Here is a 21,022-nt window from a genome sequence, read left to right on the forward strand (position 1 = left end):
TGTTTCACCTGCCGCGGAGCAAGAGCATCCTGCACAAAGCAGTGTACAGGGGGTTTAAGTCATTAGGTGGGAACCAGACACTGATTCCAGATAAAACGTTTGCCTGTGGTGAATTTTGTTTGGGGCTGAATACTCCTGGGAGGACTGGAGGGAAGGAGGGAGCAACCCAGAAGTCCCAGCAGCCCTCTGCCCTGGCTGGGACCAGATTTTCCATGATTTACAGCTTGACGTGTCCTTCACTTGCTGCATCAGGACCACAGAAGAAGGTGATTTAACTTGTGCTGTGCTTTCCTGCCCTGACCATCTCCAGGTGCGCAAGGTCAACTGTCAGGCTTATTTCAAGTGTATCTACTACTGATCTAATATGTGATACTCATCCTCCTGTTTGGACTCTGATGTTGGGGGCAGGCAGGAGGGAAGACTCCATCCCTTCAATGATTTTTCCATGTCTCGGTGCCTGAGAGCAGGAAGAAGCCCCCACACCATGCAGAAGGAACCAGATCAGCCCAAGCTCACCTCTGTGTACCACGGATAGGATACCCTGAGTGTTTAAGGCAGGAATGTCAAGGTTCAAGGTGAATGAAATGGGAATGCTACCAGGCAGCAAGGAAGTGTGGTGACCCAGGGAGCACGTCCCTGTGAAAAGGCAGGATGTAACTGTTCATCCTGACCTGTTTTTGCAGACTGTTAAAGCATGGCATAGGATAGATGTCAGTCTTGTATGCTCGTGCAGATGCAAGTGGCACTGAAGCCCCCTAACTGCCTTCCACAGATATTCCTGCCACCCTGGCAAGAGGCAAACACATAGAAATTGCTCTGCCAGATTTCCATCTAATTCAGGTCACTGATGAACACATCTGGTAAGGTTCCCTCTGTGAGCCATTGAACACAAGACTGTAAGTTTCATACCCCACATTTATCTCTACTCCCAGCAGTTTGCTTACAGAGTAGCCAATGCAGCAGGGAAAGCAGGAGAACAAAGATGACATGAAAAATGCAAAGATGACATGAAAAATGCTCCGCTGTGGCCATGGGTCCTCTGGGTGTACGGAGTGCTGATGCTTAGGGTGACCCTGTCAGGTTACCTCTGTGAAGGAGAAGTCCTCTGTCCATCTCCAAGTGAAGCTGGCTGCATGCAGAGAAAGCTTGGCAAGTGCAGCAGCAAAACTGTAAGGGGGATATTATGTGGTACCCATCCCAGATGGCTCCAGAGCAGCCCTTAATGCTCATGGAGCTGCTGGTCCTGATGGAGGAGCATAAGAATTCCAAGGCAGCCCGAGGTATCCTGTTTGAGAATGTCATTGCACAGTGCCATTCCTCATGCGTGGAGCCTGTCACTGTTTCTCTGCTCCCAGAAATCACTACTTGGGCAGTGGCAACTTTGTGACACCACCAGCGTTTGTCCCAGGATCACTGAAGTGGCTGTGGGAAGCAGCATCTTTTGGGACATGATGCTGTGAAAACATCTACTCTCTTGAATAAAGGTACCTTGTTACACAAATCACAGTGTCGGGACTACGTGTCACAGAGAGAGGTCTGAACTTTCAGATGGAAGCTTTTCTAATACCCAGAAATGCAAAGAAAAGGTTTTGCAAGTCTGAATCCTACTTCCCTTGGTGTAAAAAAAAAAAATAAAAAAAACAATTGAAAAACATTCGGTGAGCCAGAATTGCCTAGAGAAAAAAACCTGGGGAGCTACAACCAAAACAGCAAGAGAGTTAAAAGGAGATTTTCTCAATAAACATTCCTGAGTTCATATTTTTAAAAGCAAAGGATGTGCAAGTCTGGAAGGAAAAAAAAAAAAAAAAAGCTTGAGTGTTGTTCAGAGATCTGGAAACAACTCGGTTTTGTCTGCTGTACCCAATGGTGCATGTAGACGAGCTGAAAAAGAGAACTCAAGGCAGTGTTTTGAGAGGAAAGTTACAGCCTCCCTCTTGTCTGCAAGCCTTCATCTTGCCTTTGCTGGCAATTCCAGCTGGACTTTCTGTTGTCATGCCTGTCCATCTGCTCACTGAGTTTGGCCTCCAGTGCTGCAACAATGCCTTTTCTGTGCAGGTAAAAGGGGCACCAGGCACTGAGCTGTGGTCCAGGGGACCTGTCTGTAGTTCTTGTTCCTGTCTTGTGCACTGACTTCAAATGATCTCACTGTGCGGTCTGCATTGCACAGTTCTTGCTTAAATCTCACTGCTGGTTGAGAGGGCTGGACTACAGAGTCAAATCCACTCACAGGAAGCAGGCAGGGGTGTGATTCCCTCAGGACTGAGCCTGCCTTTCTGAACCTGCCCGAAATGCTGCACCAGGTTGCTGAACACACTGGCACAGGCTCTGAGCAGTGCTTCAGTGCACCCCACAAGTGACCACACATCCTCTCAGCCTTGCCAGTGAGACAGGGCTCATCCATCATCTGCACCGAGGTGTGAAATGCTGCCCTGGACACCAGCCTGGGAATACCTCACTGGCAGATTCCCACTGCTGATGGGGACAGCTGTCTCTGGGCCACAAAGATACTTCTGTGTTGCTGGAGGAAGGAGGTTATAGGTCACCCTGCCAGCACAACTGAGTGTCTGACAACCAACGTGAGAACAAAGGACAAGGACCTAAATCTTGTGGAGCTTCCTGTTCCAGCAGAAAACATCCTGGGGTTTGGGGTTCAGCATTGTTGCTTGAGTTAAGTACTCTTAGACAAAGCCTGTTTGTTTTCCTCACTTGGTAGGGAGAAACGCGGGGGAATCCACTCACAGCTGCAAATAGCCCCTGCCTGTTGTGTTCTGTGTGTCAGTGCCTGTGTGGGTACAGCAGCAGCTTCTCATGTGGATGCCTGTGCCATGAAAAATCCTTATGCCAAGTAACACAAGGCTTAGAGGCTCTCTGCCTCACTGGGGTGAGCCAGGTTGGGATGCTCCTCTGGAGCTGAGACTGAGAAGGGCCTGAGAAGTCTTTGTATCTCCGCAATTTTATTATCACAAATGTTTCAGCAACAGCAAAAAACTGACCCCTAAGGTTGCATAGCTTCAGAATTTATTTGTCCTTCTCCAGTTATTTGAGCTGGCTATTTTCTGCCTTAGAAAGCCACCCAAAGGAGGTCAGAGGGAGGCTTTTGCCAGGGTTTGAGAGTGGTGTGGCAGGGGGAGGCAGGCAGACAGCAGCTCACCTCCATCCCAAGTGGGTCTCGGTGCAGCACTGGCTTCGACTCCTGATGGGCCTGGACCCAGCAGAACGTGGCTTAATGAGTGATATTGCTACAAAGCACATTAGTCTGAGCTGCTCATTAATTACTAACTACACCTCCTGAGGCAACTGAACCAGCAGAGAGCATATCATTAAATCCAAGATTGTTTTTGATATATTTTAAACATTGTTCTAGGATCCTCTGCCTGGAAGAAAGAAAGAGGGCAGTGGTGAATCGTTCATGTGAATATTGAGTATATTTTAATGGTTCTCAGTCCTGCCTGCTACTCTCACATTTCAATGCAAACCTATTTAATATGTTGTCAACAGTAGCCTTTCTTTTTTTTTTCCTTGTCTCTTGCCATGAAAAAAATAATGATCCCAAAGCATTGTTCAAATGAGCACTTTAGGTAAAGAAGGAAACAAAGCCTTAAACATCAGAGGGACAAGGAATATGTGATCAACGTTTTTGGATTGAAGTGCTTCTTCTGTATCTGGCAAAGAATTTGTGCAACAATTTCTCAAGAAGCCTTCTGTTTGCTGTCCAGGCAGGCACAAACTTATTGGGTGAGGTCAGATGCAGCTGCACTTTTTAGAGTGCTTTTAAATAAATCCTCTCCTAATTAGATGCTCTTCTGGATAACTTGAAGCTCTAAAGCTCAGAGGAATTTTAATCAGTTCAGCCTCTTTTGGGTGAGGATTACATTAAATGTGTCCATACATCCATGCTGACTGGCCATTTGGCCAGTATCTGTTTAATCTGCAGGATCTCCAGAGGAAACATGGCAATGATCAACCCAGCACACAGCAAGTCAAGGCTGGGAGATTACCCATTAGGGTAATCAAAAGGTTTTGAGGCTCAAAACCTCAACAGGACACTCAGCATTCCCTGCAAGGGAGGTGCTGTCAGTTGGCGGCAGGTTTGGCTGGATTCCCCTTCTGCTTTGAGCCCTGCCTGCATCTAGACCTGCTGCTCTGCCTTTGCCATGGATGCCTCAGAACAATGAACACTTTGGGGTGTGGAGCCATGTGGGATGGCAGGTAGTGGGGAAGGGAGGCAGGGAAGGGCAATATCTGACTCAGAATCTCCTTTGTTTCCCCTCTCAGGTGTAAAGGGGCTGGGCTAATGATCCAGCGGGGCTGGTGCTGCTGAAGCCAAGTACCAGCATGGTGGTGAAGGTGAGGGTGAAGCTGAGGGCAGCCTGCAGAGCTCTGGGGAGTGGTGCCATTGCTCTGCATGCTGGCTCTGCCATGCTTCCCAAAACATGCCCCCTCCCCTCCATAGCTTTTTGGGGAAACAATTCTGGCAGCAAGACCCCTGTCCCTTGTCTCTCATTAGCCCAAGTCAGCCTAGCACACGCTTCCTTCTGGGCAGAGAAAACACAGTTACTGTGCAGTAAACTCGCATTCCCAATCTTTATGTTTGGGAACTGCGTGATCTGGAAGGTGCGACACAAGAAAAATCTGACATACGCCGTGCACAGGCTAGAAAGACAGCAGCAATTAAAGGCAACCTCCAACATTCATGCCTAATGCTGACCTCGGACTTCTGCCAGCACAACCAAAGTAAATCCATTACAGAGTTTACAAGCACAAAAAGGTTTTCACTCATGCTTTAACTTGGATGTCCTGCCTGCAGTCAGGCCTCTCTGCAGCACTGCTGCTCTTACATCCCCACCTGTCTCCAGCAAATAGGACAGAACTGCATTAACTCTGCCTCTTCCTGCTGGCCCTTTTGCTTGGAGGGTGGCCGCTGAAGTAGCAAGGTACCTCCTCACGCCAGCTGCTATCAGACAACACCTATGCTGCTCAGAATACATCCTTGAATTTCCTTCCATCCCTTAGAATTCTGCAGCCTCGGGTGGCTGCAAAGAGGAGCAGCTTGGGTTGTGTTACAAAGGTATAAATCCCTTCTCACTCAGTAAAATCAAAATTAGGCTATTTGGGGCCAAATTATTTTATCAGCATAACTTGGCAGGACTTCATTGCCTTGTGTAAATGAAGATGGCTCTTTGAATTTATCTCATCAGATGGTGGCTAATTGCTTGGCATTCCTTGAAGATATGAACAGACGGCAGCAGAACTGATAATTCATCTCAGCTGCTCTCAGGAGAGAAGTAGCAGATTTTTGCATCCACTCATGTTATGCACTCGGGCAGTGCAGCTTTCCTGTCCTGAGCTCCTGGCAATGGCTGAGGTGGAAAACAGCTTTTGTTTCAGCAAGGAGAGGAGATTACTCCAATGCTGACAGTGTCCAGGCCATGGTGCAACATCAGGGTACTCTTAGGATACTATCACCTCAAAACCTCCTAATTTCTCTCTTATATGGTGGTCTTATTTTTGATCATTTCAATTTCCAGAGCAAACCTACAGCTGGCCAGCCCATTTGTTCTCATACAACACTGCTCTCTAGCTCCAAACAACCTGATTCCCCTGTGCTCTTCACATGGGGAACAAGCAAAATTTATTTAATTTCTTCCCATTAAATAAACTCTTCAGTCCTGTCCCTGGCATGTGTGCCTTACTGAGTTCCTTCTCATTTGGCATTCTCTTTGACATGGATGCAAGTCTCATGAAAGTTTGTGTCATTAAGCATTCCTTAACTTTCACAAAGCAATCTTACACAGGGATAGTCCCAGCTAATTACTCTCACATCCTGCTGCTCTTATTCCCAACTTAAAAGCTTCGAATTTACAGCAGTGCTTTTGCCCACAACCTTGCACCTAGTGGAGGGCATGCCCTTCTGCCATCAACATCAGTCCCTCCTCAGCTGTCACTGCCAGAAACAGCCAACTTCCCAAAATATGAAATTTGAATGTGTTCTTTCTTTTAAAACTTCTTTTCTACCTTGAATCAAGATACAAAGGTGCTGAAAACACTGCTGTAAGTACACTTATACAAGAATACTTGCAACACTGCCTAGAAGCCTATACCTATATAAAAAAATATAATCAGAGTGTTGTTTAAACTCCTGAAATAAGGTAACTTGAAGCTGCTGAAGCCTTGTGTTCACCAATATTAAAAGAAAATGTTGGAAAGGAAATAAAACTGTTTTGCCTAACAAATCTGTTTGAATTCACAGAAGCCAGCAGTGATTTACATTGTTATTGAGATTATTTCTTGCAGTATGCACTGCCAAATCTACATTCCACAAGCACTGATATTTTAGGTTGTTTTCATGCAAAACTGCTTCTTTTGTTTCCCAAACCCAGACATTTCTTCCAACTGCTGATCTTTCTGTGTCCCACACAGACATTTTAGTGATAAAAGAGGAAAAACAAAAGTATTCTCACGCCCAGGACACAACAGAAAGCAGCCCCACTCTATTCTAGTTCAAAATCCCTCCACTGCACTTCATAAAGACAAATTTTAACAAATTTACACTTATTGAAAATACCACATTAGCTTTTATTTTGCTCATTTGCCCCAGTGCACAATTAAGCTATTTAACATGTAAATTGCAATAACAGAACTGCAAGCAGCTTCATAAAATGAAAGACCAAATACACTTGTAACATGATCAGACTTGTTTTAATCTGGTGGATAAGGAACAGTGGGGTAGAAGGGAATAATTTGTTTTAGGGTTCAATACACAGCCTATATTGTTGTTTCAACACATACATCTGTTATTAAAAGCCACTGTTTAGCAGTGTAACATGCACCTAAAAATTGACAATGTGGGACATCATCCATTAAATACACTATTTATAGATGAGAATCATTAGGGATGGGAAAAGGACTAAAATAAGAAAAGCACCAGGGCTCCACAGCCCTTCTAGAACCAGGTACTTTGCAGGGAGAGTGTAATGCCATTTGCCAGCTCTACTGCGCCATGCCACGAGGACGAGCATTTGGTCCATTTCCTGCACATCTGCCATAGAAATGCACTTCTTTGGGAAAGTAACCACCAGGGCTCTGCAAGCCTGGGGCCACCTCACACCCCCAGCTTATTGGCCTGGGTGAGAACAACCTTGAGGACTGGCATGAAAGCAGAGGTCTCGCTGAAGTTGCTGGTGCTGACGATGTGTGTGTGGATGTTCAGTCCCTCCTGGTAGTTGCGGGTCTCAATGCTCTTCACGATGTTGTGCAAGCCACTAATGATGTTTGGAGAGAGCTGCAAGGAAGGCAGGCAAGGCAGGTCAGCACAAAGGAAAATAAAAACTAGAAGAAGAACTAGAACAACTAGAAGAACAACAACTAGAAAAAGAACTAGGAAAATAAAAACTAGAAAAATAACTAGAAAAAGAAAAAACTAGGAAAAAAAGCCCTCTAGCAAAAAAAAAACCTCTAGGAAAAAAAAGAACTTCTGAGCTTGGTGCTTGGCTCTCGGGAAGGTGTAGCACTTAGCTCCTTTATTTGGATAGCCATCTTCAGAGCTGCACCACACTGGGAACAGTCACTGGGAAGTCTAACATTCTGGACCTTCTCTGTAGTATGGCTATGCCCTGCAAGCCTTCCCTGCCAGCCCCTGGATGCACTTCCCTGGGGCGGGAGACCTGCTGTGACACACTCCTGACACCAGAAAAACCTACTGAGCTTTTGCCTTGGGGTAAGGTTGATTGCTCAGCAAACATGGCCTGACAACAAGAGGATTACATCACTCTAATCTTAAGGTTCTAAGACATTTAAGCACAGTCTTTTATTCTGGCAAAGCCTCCTGGAAGGCTTTGGAAAAATTACCAGATCTTCAAAAGTACTTGCACATCTGCCTTCCAGTGAAGTCACTGAGCCTCCAAAATGGAAGTCCCCTGGGTTCTGTTTTGACCCCAGGCTGTGTGTCTCAGTTCCTGCCTTGAGCAGAGAAATGGCGCCTGCTGCAAGGGGCTCTGCTCTTTGGCTCAGCACAGCCTCTACACAGCACCATAAAACTCATGACACAATCCTAAAACAACACTGTAAAGTCTGCATAGGCACATGGGGCCAAGCACAGTAACTGGTTGTTTTCTAAGAAATCCATGCAAACTTCCAATAAATGGATGTAGAGCACACTTCCAAAGAAAAAAATGAGCACCTGCTGCATACTGCAGAAGTAGTACTGCACCAATGAAGTCATTGGCCATACATGACTGAGAAGTGGGGGAAGTAAAACAGAACTTACTGTCTGTTCTCTAAGTTTGTCATACAGAAACTCCAGGCGTTTATTTGCATCATCCAGTTTCCTCTTGGTTTGCTGCAAGACAAATAAATATATCAAAGGACAGCAATTTTTAGAACCCCAGACCAATGTGATATCATTGCAAACAGATCCATGCAGCACATCAAATTCCTTTCTCAACAACATTTTCCTAACACATCATTTGGAGTCTTTGTTCTGTACTCCCCCGATTTTGCTAGGAAAGGCCACATGACTGTAGTTCTCCACATGTAAACACTTCAGCTGTCTACAGAAAATAGAAAACTGTAGAGGTGCACCCCGAAAGCCACTGGTCATTTGCAAACCCCACTGGCATAGCTGATAAGAAAAGTGATAGAATACTGAGTTGCAGCACAATTTTTTTCCTATGGTTCACTGAAAAAGCATAGTGATAACTATGTGATAACATAGTGATAAAATTCGTACTCGAATGAAGCATCCAGCAACACTAGTGAGAGCTTAAGGGCACATGCAGATTCTCCATTTCTACGCATGTACAACTCAGCCATCATTTATGGCAAATCCTAATTATATTTTTCCTCATGTGAATAGTAAAGCCAGCAGTTTTTCTAAGTTTTTAGTGCCAACATAAAAACTAATAGCCTAACCCAATCTGTCCTTACATACACTTTGTGCTTCCATGACTTTTATAAAGTAAACCACTCACTGATGTGCCTGGAATTATTCTGCCACCAAAGGCTCTTAAAATAACCCCAGTACATTTCACCTGGACTGCAGCTGCTGTAGAAATGAATTTTTATCCACTTTTTTTTTTTTAACAACATCTAAAATTGTAGATTTTATTCCAGAGTAATAAAACATAAATAAAGCATCAAGGTTACAATTGCAGGACCACAAAAAAGCTGCTGGTCAACAGCAGCAGAAATGGCATCAGTGCACAAGAGTAATGGAATCTCCTTCTAAATCAGTCCGTGCATCAATCCAACTTCACTTAGGATAACTGCCATTTTCCCTGGCAAGTGGAAACGTTTCTCTGGATTAAATAACTGCCTGGAGAAAATAAAGCCTGTGGGAATGCTCTAGCTCAAAGGTGAAGACCAACTGCTGGCTGCTTGCTGTGCTAGAAATTAGGGAAAGCTGTTCAGATGGCATAAAGGAGAACACAACACATGGATGGATCTTGGGCCACATGCAGAAAACTGCTCAGCAGCAGTTACATCATCAAGGAAAAAGCTAAGGAAAAAGTACCCCAAGAGGAGCAGGTAAGAAACCTCCAGTTCTTTTGGACTGCCTAACTCTCAGATGCATGACCATAGAACACTTATTTCAAAACCCATGAAAAAGTGCACATGCTATTTTTATTTTACAGATGGTCAGCTAAGACAGACAGGAATAAATTGTGTCTAGGAAACAGCAAGGCATCTCTCCAGCCAAAGCAATTCAGTGGAAGTGCAAACTGGGTGTTCTTGCTCTTTAGGTCCCGTTCCCATTTTCCCCTTTAGAATGAAACAGCTGAGCAGTGCCTGTATTTGCTCTGACAACAACTGATGTGTACAGTCAGGGTGGTGTCTCTTGTCTCTGTGGGCTGAAACCCTTCCACTGCCTAAAAAAATCAGAGAGACTTAACAAGAAGCAAGCAAAATGTGTTGGCAGAGCAGAAAAGCAATCCCCAGGTGCAGATATGAGTGGAATGCTTTTTCCTTCTCTGTCTGTCTGGGGGAAAGGGCACTTAGAGGAAGAAAAGGTCAAAGGGAATGCAGAATACACTATATATACATACAAACACACACACACACATGCACTCTACAGCCTTTAAATAAAGCATTTTGAGCAATTGTGTGATACTGAACCAACAAGAGCACAAGTCTGTGCTGCTGACCAAGCAAATTCAGTGCACAAAGCCCTCTGCATGCCAGCACCACCTTTTAGTATGCGGCAGACACAAGCTGAACAGTCAGCACCTGGGCTTTGTGGTGGCATGTTATTTACTGGCCATCAGAAATAAATGAGCAGCTTTGGGAGGGATAGCTCATTTACAAGGTACTGACTGCCATGGGAAATGCTTTTCCTACCCAGCTCCAGTGTTTGTGTTAAAGCTGTTAACCTTCCCTTTCCCAGGCAACTGTTGTTTCCCTTTGAAATGAGTTTGTTATCAGAAGTCACCTACTGGATCAGAGGTAGACAGCAGGCACCTCTGGATGAGAGCTTCAAACGTAGTCTTCAGAATAAGGTGCTCCTCAGGGATGGGCTTCTTGGTGATCTTCTCTGTTGGCAGTGCCTGCACATGCTGAGCAACAGAGGACAGGTGAGGCTTTTCCAGGTCACTGTGCCCAAAGGTTTTCAGCTAAACTGAGTGGCATTATTGCCTAGCTTGGCACAGCTCCTATTTCTTCCCTGTGGGTGTGTGGAGGTGGAGGTGACTTAACAGCACTCGCTGTTGCTCCCTCTGGGAAGCTGTGAAAGCTGCAGAAGGAAGCAGCTTGCTGGCCCATACTGACTATAGGATTAGTGCCATCTAGGTGGAGATTACAGTAGCAGTACAAAGCCAGTGCCTAGAAACCCCACAGTACATTTTGTGGCTACAAGAAAAGCCTGGACAGCAGGGTCCTGCCTGGCAGGCTCTACTGATGGACAAGCAAACCCATGCAGTGCTGGGGCTACGTTACCTGGATGGCATTGCCAATCGGGGCCCCTGGGGCCCCCTCCATGCTGGGTTTGGAAACGGTGGGTGGCATGGTGGATGGCCCCAGGGGCTGGGCAGCAGGCTGGAAGCCACCCTGCAGCACCATCTGCCCTGCAGGGAGGTGTGGAGGCTGGAAGCTGGGGGCCTTGCTGGGTGGTGCTGGAGCCTGGGGCTGCTGCATCTGAGACTGCGGGTCCACCAGCGGGTTCATGATGGGGGAGGTGATGGGGACCGGGGGCAGGAAGTTGTCAGGGACCTGAGGAAAAAATAAGGGCATTTATGTTGGTGTGGCTGCTGCAGGCATAGCACAACACCCAGCTCCTACAGACTTCCCAACAGAATTTCACTCTGGCTGACCAAACACATCCCTCTGTCTGCACACTAAGTGCCTTGGTGCAGCCCAGCCTGTCCCTGGCCACAAGAGCTGAGTGCAGCCACCTCAAATCACAGCCACCCTCCCTCCAAACCACAGGTTTGGCAGACCAGCACTATTAGCAGAGAAAACTAACCCACACCTACATCTATTCTTACTATTGGGTCATTATATTTAGACTTTCGTGTTTCATTTTCAAGGGTGTATTTTTGTCCATGCAGTACAGTACGTAGGTCACAGCCAGCAACATGCGCCCGTAAAGCTTCTGAAAGCCTTTCAAGCTTCTGGCACACAGGTCTGCACTAAGGCAGATTACCAGGGCATTTCAGATTCATCCTTGAGCATCTGCCAGTCTTAATACAGGGGTGTTTCATAAATATTTGGTAGAGAGAAGAAACAACAAAATGAGCTACTAGCCTCTGCTACACATCATACAGGAATCAAAACAACAGAAAGGGTTTCCATGGGAATGTGCACATTTCTTCTGGTGTGCATGGAAAAAAAAAGGGAAGATTTCAGAACCCTGAATGAATGATGTTAGAATTGAGCTAGTGGTTTGAGACTGGAAAAAAAATTCCTAATCCAGCAACAAAGTCAATTATGAAAAAAAAAAATTAATCACAGCAATAAACTTTTGAGTGGTGAATAAGTTCATAGTTGGAAGGAAAACAGCTGAAAATTATGGCTTGAAATGCTAGATATTTCTTCTCTTTTGTAACAGTCCATGTGGTGAGTCATTTTATAACATCCTAAACCACCCCTCAGACACTGGACAGAAGGGAAACAAACATAGAAACATGACTGACAGATCTGTTAAATCTGTTCTCAAGAGGGAATGCAACAAACACATTCCTTATTTAGAAGGAGCCAACCCGCAAGCCTTGGCTATGGCAGAAATTCTGGCTGTGACACACACACAACAGAAGTAGCAAGAGCCCCATGTGCAGAAGGCTGCTTCTTGAGCTCTCTGCTCCAGCAGTTATTCTGACTCAGAGTTCTCTATCCAGCCTCCAAAAGCCTCTTCACCTTGAACTGCAGAGACCAAAACCCAAAGGGTAAAGAAAACTTGTGTCTTTGCCTTCACCCAGACCTTATCTTGGCTGCTCTAGTGTTTTGTTCTCCCCACACTTTACATGCTCCAGACTAACTCTTGCCTCCCAGGGTCAGAGTGGTAGATAACTGCTGTGGAGATACTCCAGGCTACAGCAGCACCAGGGGATGAAAAGGCTTGCTCTGCTCTGTGCCAAGTGTTCCCAGTTATCCTGCCCTGCTGCAATTTAAATCCATTTTGCAAAACTACATTATCTCCATCATGGAAATTGTCTTGCTCTCAACAGATCTCTCAGGGTCAGACCCTTAATCAGGATAAATTGCTTTCGGCTCCAGCAATGTCAATAATCTATAACAATTTGCACAGCCTCCTTATTTTGCCTAAATATTATCTCCTGCAAAACTGCTGCTTTACTGCAGATGAAAACAGTTGGAAGTATTTGCTTCAAACCACAAACAATGTTGTTATTAACAACCACAACTTCAGCAAAAACCCACCATCTCTTTAGAGGCTAAGACATTCTGAGAGGGATAATGCATATTAGAGAGACATAAAGGCCATTTCTGCTCATGAGATGCAGCTTTTGTTTGTTGCTAACCCTTCTCTTTCCTTCTCCTGCCAACAAGTTTCCCAGGAGCAGCTTAAACTATTGTTTTTCAAGGGATGAGCACTCAGTTGTGTTGAGGTACGACTTCCTAGAGTACCTTCTTCTTGGCAGCTCTGTTGAGAGTGGGAGGGTCATTCCAGCCATTCTGAGGCCCTGGGACAGAAAGAGAACAGAGACTGTAAGTACCTGGGAAGAAGGCAGTGATGCTTTCTTAAACTCAGCTGATCCATGCCACGCTCTGCTGGCAGAGCCTGCCCTGACCTGCCTGTTCCTCTGCCCTTCCCTGAGGGCCAGAACATCTCCTGTACCAGCCAGAGCCTCCCAACATCCCTGCCATCAGACCCTTTGGGCTCCACACCCACTGGGCAAAGTTCGGGATTTTGACCAACTGTTCCCAAGCTACTAACCTAATAATTAACTTTGTCTTCTCTTGGAAGAAAAGAGCTTTGAGCAGACATGCCTTTGAAGAGGGCCTACCATGCCCCAAAAAGCTCTGCTACACAGACTGTATATGTGAAGAGAGCTTATCCACGACATCACGTGAAGTTCCCCAGCCACACCACACAAAGCACCACACAAAAAGAAGAGGCGTAAGAGGCCTTAAGCATTTCAGGCTAGGTTCACCCAGTCACCTTGGAAACACAAAAAAGCCATAAACCCAGCTTTCCCCTGGCAACTACAGCATGGTTTTGGGTGCTTTGCATCCCTGAATCAGAGCAGAGCTGCTTGAGCGAGTGGAAAAATCTGGCTGTCTGTACCAGGGGTGATCTGTTTGTAACTGGAAGCACAGAGGATGTCTGAGCAGATTCACTCCCAGTCTGGGGTGCTGCTCTGCACCAAACCTTCTGCTCTCCCAAGAAAGCAAGCCCCCTGCAGCTGTGAGATTTGCACCCCAAAGCTCCCATCAGCACAGTAGGAAGAGCTGCCCACCTCCTCATAGAGAACACAGAATTGGGGCATTAGCACAGTTGCCCCGAGTAATCAGGATTTATTGCACAAAGCCACAAAAAGCCAACAAAACCGAATCCCTGCTCAATGGACTTTTTCACCACAGTGTTTTTCACTTAGCAGATGATGAATTTACCTTAGACAGCACAGGTTAACATTACTGCAGAATTTGCTCAATTTATCTGAAATTTCACTTGCTCCCAGGCTTTTGTCAAGCAAATTCCACACCCAGAGCATGTTAAAGGGGTAAATGAAAAACTATTCAAAACCCCTTTCACATTTGCTTTCTCTTTAACCAAAGGCAGTGCCATCTCCTGGCAGCCTCCTCTATTCCTCCCTATCTAGAAAATCCCAGAGTATTTCAGATACAGGGAATCTAGCTGATAGGAATAGGATGTATTTCCTGGAATAATTTGCATTAAAAAGGAAAATATTTTTTAAAAAATTGTTTCTGTGGTTAAAAACTCCAGATATATTGTTATTGGTTTCCATTAAGGAATTAAAAATCAATTTGATTAAAGTCTAACTGGCAAACAGCATCACACTTGATGTTCTGTAAAGAACATTTGCATAATTTATGTCCGTTCAATTAATTTCAGGTAGTGGCTGTAATTATTTTTAGGTTAGGTGGTACCTAGTTCACCTGCGAAGGGAGAGGCCTGGTCTTGAGATGGTAGACTTTCTGCAGACAAAATGCAAAGATAACTAAAAAAAAATTTTTCTTGAAAAATAATAAAGCAGTTGGCCTTTAATTTTTGACCAGCAATTTAGTTTCACAGCATGCATCAGCAGAAAACAACACCTGACCAAATTACAATGCCAGCCTGGAGACAAGTCATTTGTTCAAACCCCCCACGGAATTGCTTTCATCCACCTTCCCCCACAACTAAGCCTGTTGCTCTTTCCATGCAGGAAATCAGTGTTTTCAGTTGTTTGTAACAAATGTTGCAGTGTTCTGGCCTTTTTTCTTCTCTCTTCTGATGTTCTCATTTTCTATTCCAGTGCAGCACACAGAGCATTACTCTTAGCCACAATCTTCTCAGTATCATTTTACCATTCCAGAAAGCTTTTCAAGAGCTGCTTGAAGTACCTGACTTTAAGATGGATCTCCCAAGTATTTTGTCAAACCAAGGCATGCTCTAAACTGCATGCAGCCCAGCAACACGAGTATGTTCACACATCAGCTTTACACTCACATGAAGACACTACCTACTCAGACTGAGCAACAAACCCAAATGGCAAGATGTAGCCAGTAAAGACCTCATCATTCCAAAGAAGAAAGGAGCACTGGGGAGGAGATAACTCCTTCCCTGGGGTTGGCCTGCTCATACTTCTGGTGAAAACCCTTCCCTTAGCTCAGGATTGGTCTACTGCATTTTCAAACAAGATTCAAGATGCTGAAAATTAGAACTACCTTGAAAGTATGTTTTAAGATCTAACACAAAACAAAGTGAAAGGGATTGAATATAAAATTAAATGTGGGCTTTTCTTGCTCACAGAAGCTTCAAGCACAGCTTAACATACTGATGTTATGTGCCTTTGCAAAAACTAGAAAATATTTACAGAACTCTTCCTTTTTACCTGCATCTTTCAATCCAAGCCAGTTCAAAGATCAGGTGCTTGTGAAGAGTTCAGATTTGAGATATTTTTTCCTTCCACTCTTATTCCTGCTTTTAAACGAGTCACAACTGCAAAGTGAAGCATGATGTTCCTAGATAAGATCATCACCACACACAAAAGCACACCACTTTGTTGCCAGGATCAGCATCACTGCACCAGAAACTCAGAGTTACAGGTGAGGTCTCTCTGGCTGCAGATCTCAGTGGTTCTACAGGATCTCATGCCAAGGCATCCCCCACTAGGCAGTGCAGCTGCTCAGAAAACGTGTTGGTGGTTAAGCATATTAAGCATGTACACTGTCATTCCTGCACTTAGAAAACAAGTTTTTTTTCATTCTTGTTGGTATGCTTTCTGAAAGGTGTAATCTAAACACTGGAAGAGAACAGAGTGTGCTCTTCAGACACACTTCATCTTTTTTCCACAGTTCTCCAGCTGCAATCATCACTTGTGTGTAGGCATGAGCCATCCTGGACTCGGCACCTCACCATGCCCTGCAGTCCACCCCTGAATTTCAGCCTAAGGCTGCAGAAATCAGAGAGGATGCCCGAGTTTGGGTTCCTGAAGTTCTGACACTTTGTACTGGCTACCCTGCTCACCACAGCTGCTGAGAAAAACAGAAGCAGCATTGATAGTTCTCCGAAAGTTTGGTAAAAAGCCTAATATGAACAACTTTGAACTCTAAAAAGAGCTTCACCCACTCCCAGCATACCATGTGGACTGTCACGTCACTGCAAGAAACTCAGCAAGTGACAGACCTGAGGTGCCTGCCAGTGATGCAAGTTAAGCAGTAAAATGGATAAGAAAGAACAATTTTCTTATTCCTTGCATTTATTTGGAGGCGCAGAAGCTATGCTGTCTGCATTATAATGTGCTGCTTGACATTCCAAGTCTAGAACCCTACCCAACATCTCTCCCTCCATCCAATTTAATAATTCCTCTGGCTCAGAGATTCAAGTTTGACATGCCCTGTAACGTGAGGTCAGGAGAGATCACACTACAGCACCTCTGAAAACAGAAAGGACACCAAATCTGGCTTCATGGTGGATGGAAAAGTTGCCTTTTCTCCCCTTGCAACTCTGGCAGTCCTACACCTATTTTTTGATATAGCAAAAGACCACTTTCCCCCCAAACACAAGTGGTTATGTGAGCTGCCAGCCTCAAGGACACCAGCAGGAACACCTACTCATAGGATTCATGCTGCCAAAGACAAAATGCCCTTTTTGCACTGCATCACCCCTAACAGACTTTTAAAATAAGAGAGGGAATGACAGTGGGCACATTAGGGTCTGTCAGTGAAACAAACATCCCTCAAATCTTGCCCAGTATTCCCTGTACCCTCTGCTTCCCAGATCTGCTCCTTGACTCTGCAGCTGGACCACCCGGAGGTGAAGGGTGTTCATGAGCAGGCTTAGAAAAGGACTGCTTGATTCTTCCTGCACTGTCTGACATGCAAAGCTGCTGTTTCACAGGCTGCTAAGTGAAGGCACAGGTTTGTCATGGCAGGCAAGGTCACTGTCCCACAACAGTGACACCCAGGCAGTCACAAGCAGGCATGGAGCCCCACCTCAGCAAGTGCTCTCTCACCAAGCATGCTCCAACATGCTCGTAAGTGTCAGCCACACACACATGCTTTTAATTGACATTCAGGGAAGAGACATGTAAAAGCATTTCTAAATCACTTCTGATTATCTTTTAAGGAATTCATAACCTCAGTAAATCCCATCACAATAAGAGGTTAGGGAAAAAATAACAAAAGAGAGCTGATACTATAGGAAATATGGTTAAATTAAATACGCTGCCAATCCAGGTTTAAAAGGCTGCTCAAGAATCAGGGACATGAACCAATCATATCTACAAAATCGTTCAGCAAGGAGAATCAGGATTATCTTGTCTGCAGCGATTAGGAAAACTCGCTCATTTTTGTACTTTGCTCTCCAGTCACTGTGCAGGCTGACACCAATGTTAAAACTGAGCCATGATCCCTCCATGGCATACAACAGCCTCATAAGAAGCCTGTTGTAGCATCCTGTCTTGGGCAAGACAAAAGCTCTGTGACAGTGGCAATGTCTTGCTCCCAGGAGAAAGGTGACTGCTCATGCTGCTTAGTACACCAACACAGCCCTATCACAGATGCACAGGGGTGACAATGTGGTTTAGAAATGTTTTCAACTGACCTGTAAGCAAAAGCAAACTTTTTACAGAGCATTCACAAGGAAAGAAGTGCATATTTAACTGAGTGGATGAAGACCAAACCCCTCCCTCCTCCCTGCCTGCCCCCTGTCCAAGCGCAGACCTGTTCTCTGGGATGCAGGAAGATCACTGGCTGCAGGCAGAGTACCTGTTGGTCCAGTAGGTAATGCATAAGCCACAGAAGTTGCTGGAAGTCCTGGCCTGCCATGCTGAAAGGATGTGCCAGAAGGAGGAACAGGGAAGGAAGAGGCGGGATTCAGGCTCGTTGGGGAGGGCTGAGGCTGCCCGGGGTACAGAGGGGAGGGCACGGAGTGGGCAGGGGCAGAGGGCAGGTAGGAGGGGGTGGTGTTAGGGGCAGGGCTGGGGTAGGAGGCTGAAGCAGGGGCAGCAATAGGCTGCTGAGGCTGATAGAGAGCTGCTACCCCAGTTCCAGAGGAGTACTGCTGTGTGGCCTGATATGCTACAAACAGGGAGAAAAAACAGTCAGTGAGTTCACAACAGAGCAGCAAGTTTTATCTGCCTCTGCTTCCTTCTTCCCTTAACTCTCCCCTCTTCATGCCTCTACCCCCCAAAACCACTTACCTGCCCACCCAAATCCTGGCTCTCACAACTCTGCCTGCACTTGCAGGGCTGCTCAAATCCCCAGCCTGTCACTGGGAGCAAGGAGGCACAGAGAGGATGCCCTTGGCTCAAAGGACTGCTGCTCTGCCACACAAACCCTCCAGCCCAGAGCCACAGTGCTGCTTGGGGTGGGGCTGGACACACAGACACTGCTGTCTTCTGCACCACTGCAATCCGCACAGGGGCTCTCAGAGAAAGGAAAGCCCTGTCCCAAGGTTTTCACAAAGAGAAAACTTAGGCCAAGGAAACGAATACAGACTCTGGAAGGGAATGTAAGCTCACAGCCTTTCACTGTGGGTCCTGCAGCCTACTTTCACTGCCTCTGTCCATCTATAGCCATTTTTCCTCTCTCATGCCAGTACTTTCAGTCCCTGCTTTGAGTGAGACAGGGCTCTGCCCCCTTCTTCACTCACCTCTATTCATTTCCTCATCCCCTCTCCCATTCTCATGCAGCCCCAATGAGAAATGGATGGCCCAGCTGTGTCTCTCTCTACCAGGTCTGTGCTGCTTTCCCAGGACTCAGACTTTTGAGTCTCTGACCCTAGCACAACCCTGGGCTAGGCCAGCTGAGCAGTGAGTCTGAGAGCTGTGGGTAGACATCCCAGCAGAGGAGGAATGTTCAACAGAGAGTGTCTGAAGCCTGGACTCCACCAAGAAATTACAACTCTCAGATGTCACCTCACCTTTCTCCCTACCCTGCAAGAACTCTGAGAGTGGCTTGGTCTGAACACTCCCAACCACAAGGAGAGGACTGGTTATCCCTGAGTTAAGGCTGGCCCACCTGGGTGGGAGGCTGCTGCTACTCACTCTGTGGGTATGCTGGCCGTGTTCCTGCTTGCGGGTACATGCTGTAGTTGGAAGATATGGCTTGCTGTGGTGGCATGCTGGGGCCAACAGCTCCTGGCATAATAAACCCTGGAGGAGGTGGGTTGTCCCCCTGTCAAAAAAAAAAAAATTACAGGAAAACTGGTTGGGAGACACAGGATTTAATCAGTAATGGTAATGCAGTGCTGAAGAAGAACTGCAGCAAAATGATGAGTTCACATTTCAAGGCCTGAAACCATATTCCCTGGAAGAAGGGAATCACCAGCACAGGGGCAAATGCCTCCAACCACCCCAGTGCCTTAGGGTGCCCAGCACAGCACTGAAAGCACTGCTGGATGTGCAGTGACTTCAGTAGCAAGCAGAGCAGCACACATCTGCCTGCACAAGGAAGAGCTCCCTGCCAATGCTGCCTGGTGTTCAGGCAGCCCGAGAGCACCCTGCCATCTTTAAACTAAACTTAAATGGTAACTCTGAAGCTTCTAATTCTCCATGGAAAAGGGGAAAAGGAAAAATCACACTTCAAATATTCCAGTGTGGGGCAAGGGTTGGGGAGACTCAGGTCACACTGAGCTCCCACTCAAGACTTTCCAGTGCCAGGGCATTGGTGAAAAAAAAGTAAAAAAAGTAAGGAGACGCAGAGGAGTAAAACCACATCATACATGGAAGCTTCTCTGCCCATCTATCTGTACAAGACTGTGCCAAGCATACAGATTACACCAGGGGACACACTGGGGTGGAGCAGAGTCTCAGAGAGGAATAATAAAGGTTATACCTGTGTGTCAGAGGGACAGCCTGCAGGAGGATGGCTGGGAAGGGCAGTAGGAGTTTTGTTACTCCAGGTAGTGACAGTAGGGGCAATTCTAACCTGAATCGAACAAAGAAATACCAATCATGGAAAACAAAACAATAAAAAGGCCTAAAGGATTTCACAAAACAAGATGCAAAGAAGTGAACGCAAGAAGGTTTGCATGCTGGCACTTGTAACAGCCATAAAATCTCAGAGAAAGAAGGGAATAGCATTCAAACAGACAAAAATCACTGTGCACTGGAGCCAAAGTGAATTGCAGTGTGCAGACAAAGCACAGTGTTGCAGCTGCAATAGGCTGTGGAGCAAGTGCAGTGTTATGTGTGCCAGTCAGCCAGGTCTACATCTTTCATCACATTTTCCTACTGCAGAAGCCCCCCCAACCATTGGTCCATGACAGTGAGCATCACTAACCACAGCTGCAAGCCCCAGGTTCCATGTTAAATTCAAACATTATGTCTCACACATGAGGAGTCTGTACAAATTGAGCTTCAGATGAATCAAAAAAAGGTTAAAATATAATTTTAAAAGGTTAAAAACTGATATTCAGCTCTTGCACATGCACAAATATACCTCTTAATGGTAATTGCTTCCTAGCCAGTCTCCCATAGCTCCTTTTTTTCATCTTCCTTCTTTGCCACTCCAAATGGCTTCAATTCCATACAACCACTCCTAGCTTTCTGATGGGATAGAAATCAAGAACTTCCTGTGCCTGGGACATGCCTGAGCAAGGAGCTGGCATGCTGCTTAATGCAGGACATGAGGCTGGGGTTCAAGGATATCAGCAGAGGGAAAGCTGTGACCCTGCAGCCCTGGCTGGCTCAGCTGGCTTCAGTCTGTGTGTCTCTAATCCCATGCAGTGCTAAACTAATGGTGCAGTCAGCTGTACAACAGCCACTGCTAATGCCTGCATAACTCATCACCAGAGTATCTAAAAGACTTTTCTCCCCATGTCACGCCTGGCTTACTCAGATGAAAAAGAGGGTTCAACAAAACTATGCTGAAAGGAATTCAAGTGTTAAGAACATGTTCCTGT

General features: G+C 45.8%; 1 protein-coding gene across 16 annotated transcripts in view; it reads right to left on the reverse strand.

Moving 5' to 3' along the window:
• Positions 1 to 6,552: 6,552 nt before the first annotated feature.
• SEC31A (SEC31 homolog A, COPII coat complex component) overlaps positions 6,553 to 21,022 on the reverse strand; it is a 39,610-nt gene continuing 25,140 nt past the window's right edge. For 2 of the 16 annotated variants that reach the window (XM_072928640.1, XM_030271792.4), the window contains 9 exons: positions 19,954 to 20,046; positions 19,164 to 19,293; positions 17,839 to 18,195; positions 14,560 to 14,607; positions 13,075 to 13,130; positions 10,930 to 11,202; positions 10,431 to 10,550; positions 8,267 to 8,338; positions 6,553 to 7,282 (listed from right to left, as the gene is read on the reverse strand). In XM_072928640.1, the coding sequence (XP_072784741.1) occupies positions 7,103 to 7,282; positions 8,267 to 8,338; positions 10,431 to 10,550; positions 10,930 to 11,202; positions 13,075 to 13,130; positions 14,560 to 14,607; positions 17,839 to 18,195; positions 19,164 to 19,293; positions 19,954 to 20,046 (1,329 nt within the window). In that variant the 3' untranslated portion in view covers positions 6,553 to 7,102. Of the gene's footprint in view, positions 7,283 to 8,266; positions 8,339 to 10,430; positions 10,551 to 10,929; positions 11,203 to 12,968; positions 13,131 to 14,559; positions 14,608 to 17,838; positions 18,196 to 19,163; positions 19,294 to 19,953; positions 20,047 to 21,022 lie in introns of those variants that run through there. The other 14 variants (XM_072928642.1, XM_030271794.4, XM_072928646.1 and 11 more) reach the window with 9 other exon arrangements.

This window comes from Taeniopygia guttata, chromosome 4 (genome assembly GCF_048771995.1).
Source record: "Taeniopygia guttata chromosome 4, bTaeGut7.mat, whole genome shotgun sequence".
NCBI classification, from domain to species: Eukaryota; Metazoa; Chordata; class Aves; order Passeriformes; family Estrildidae; genus Taeniopygia; species Taeniopygia guttata.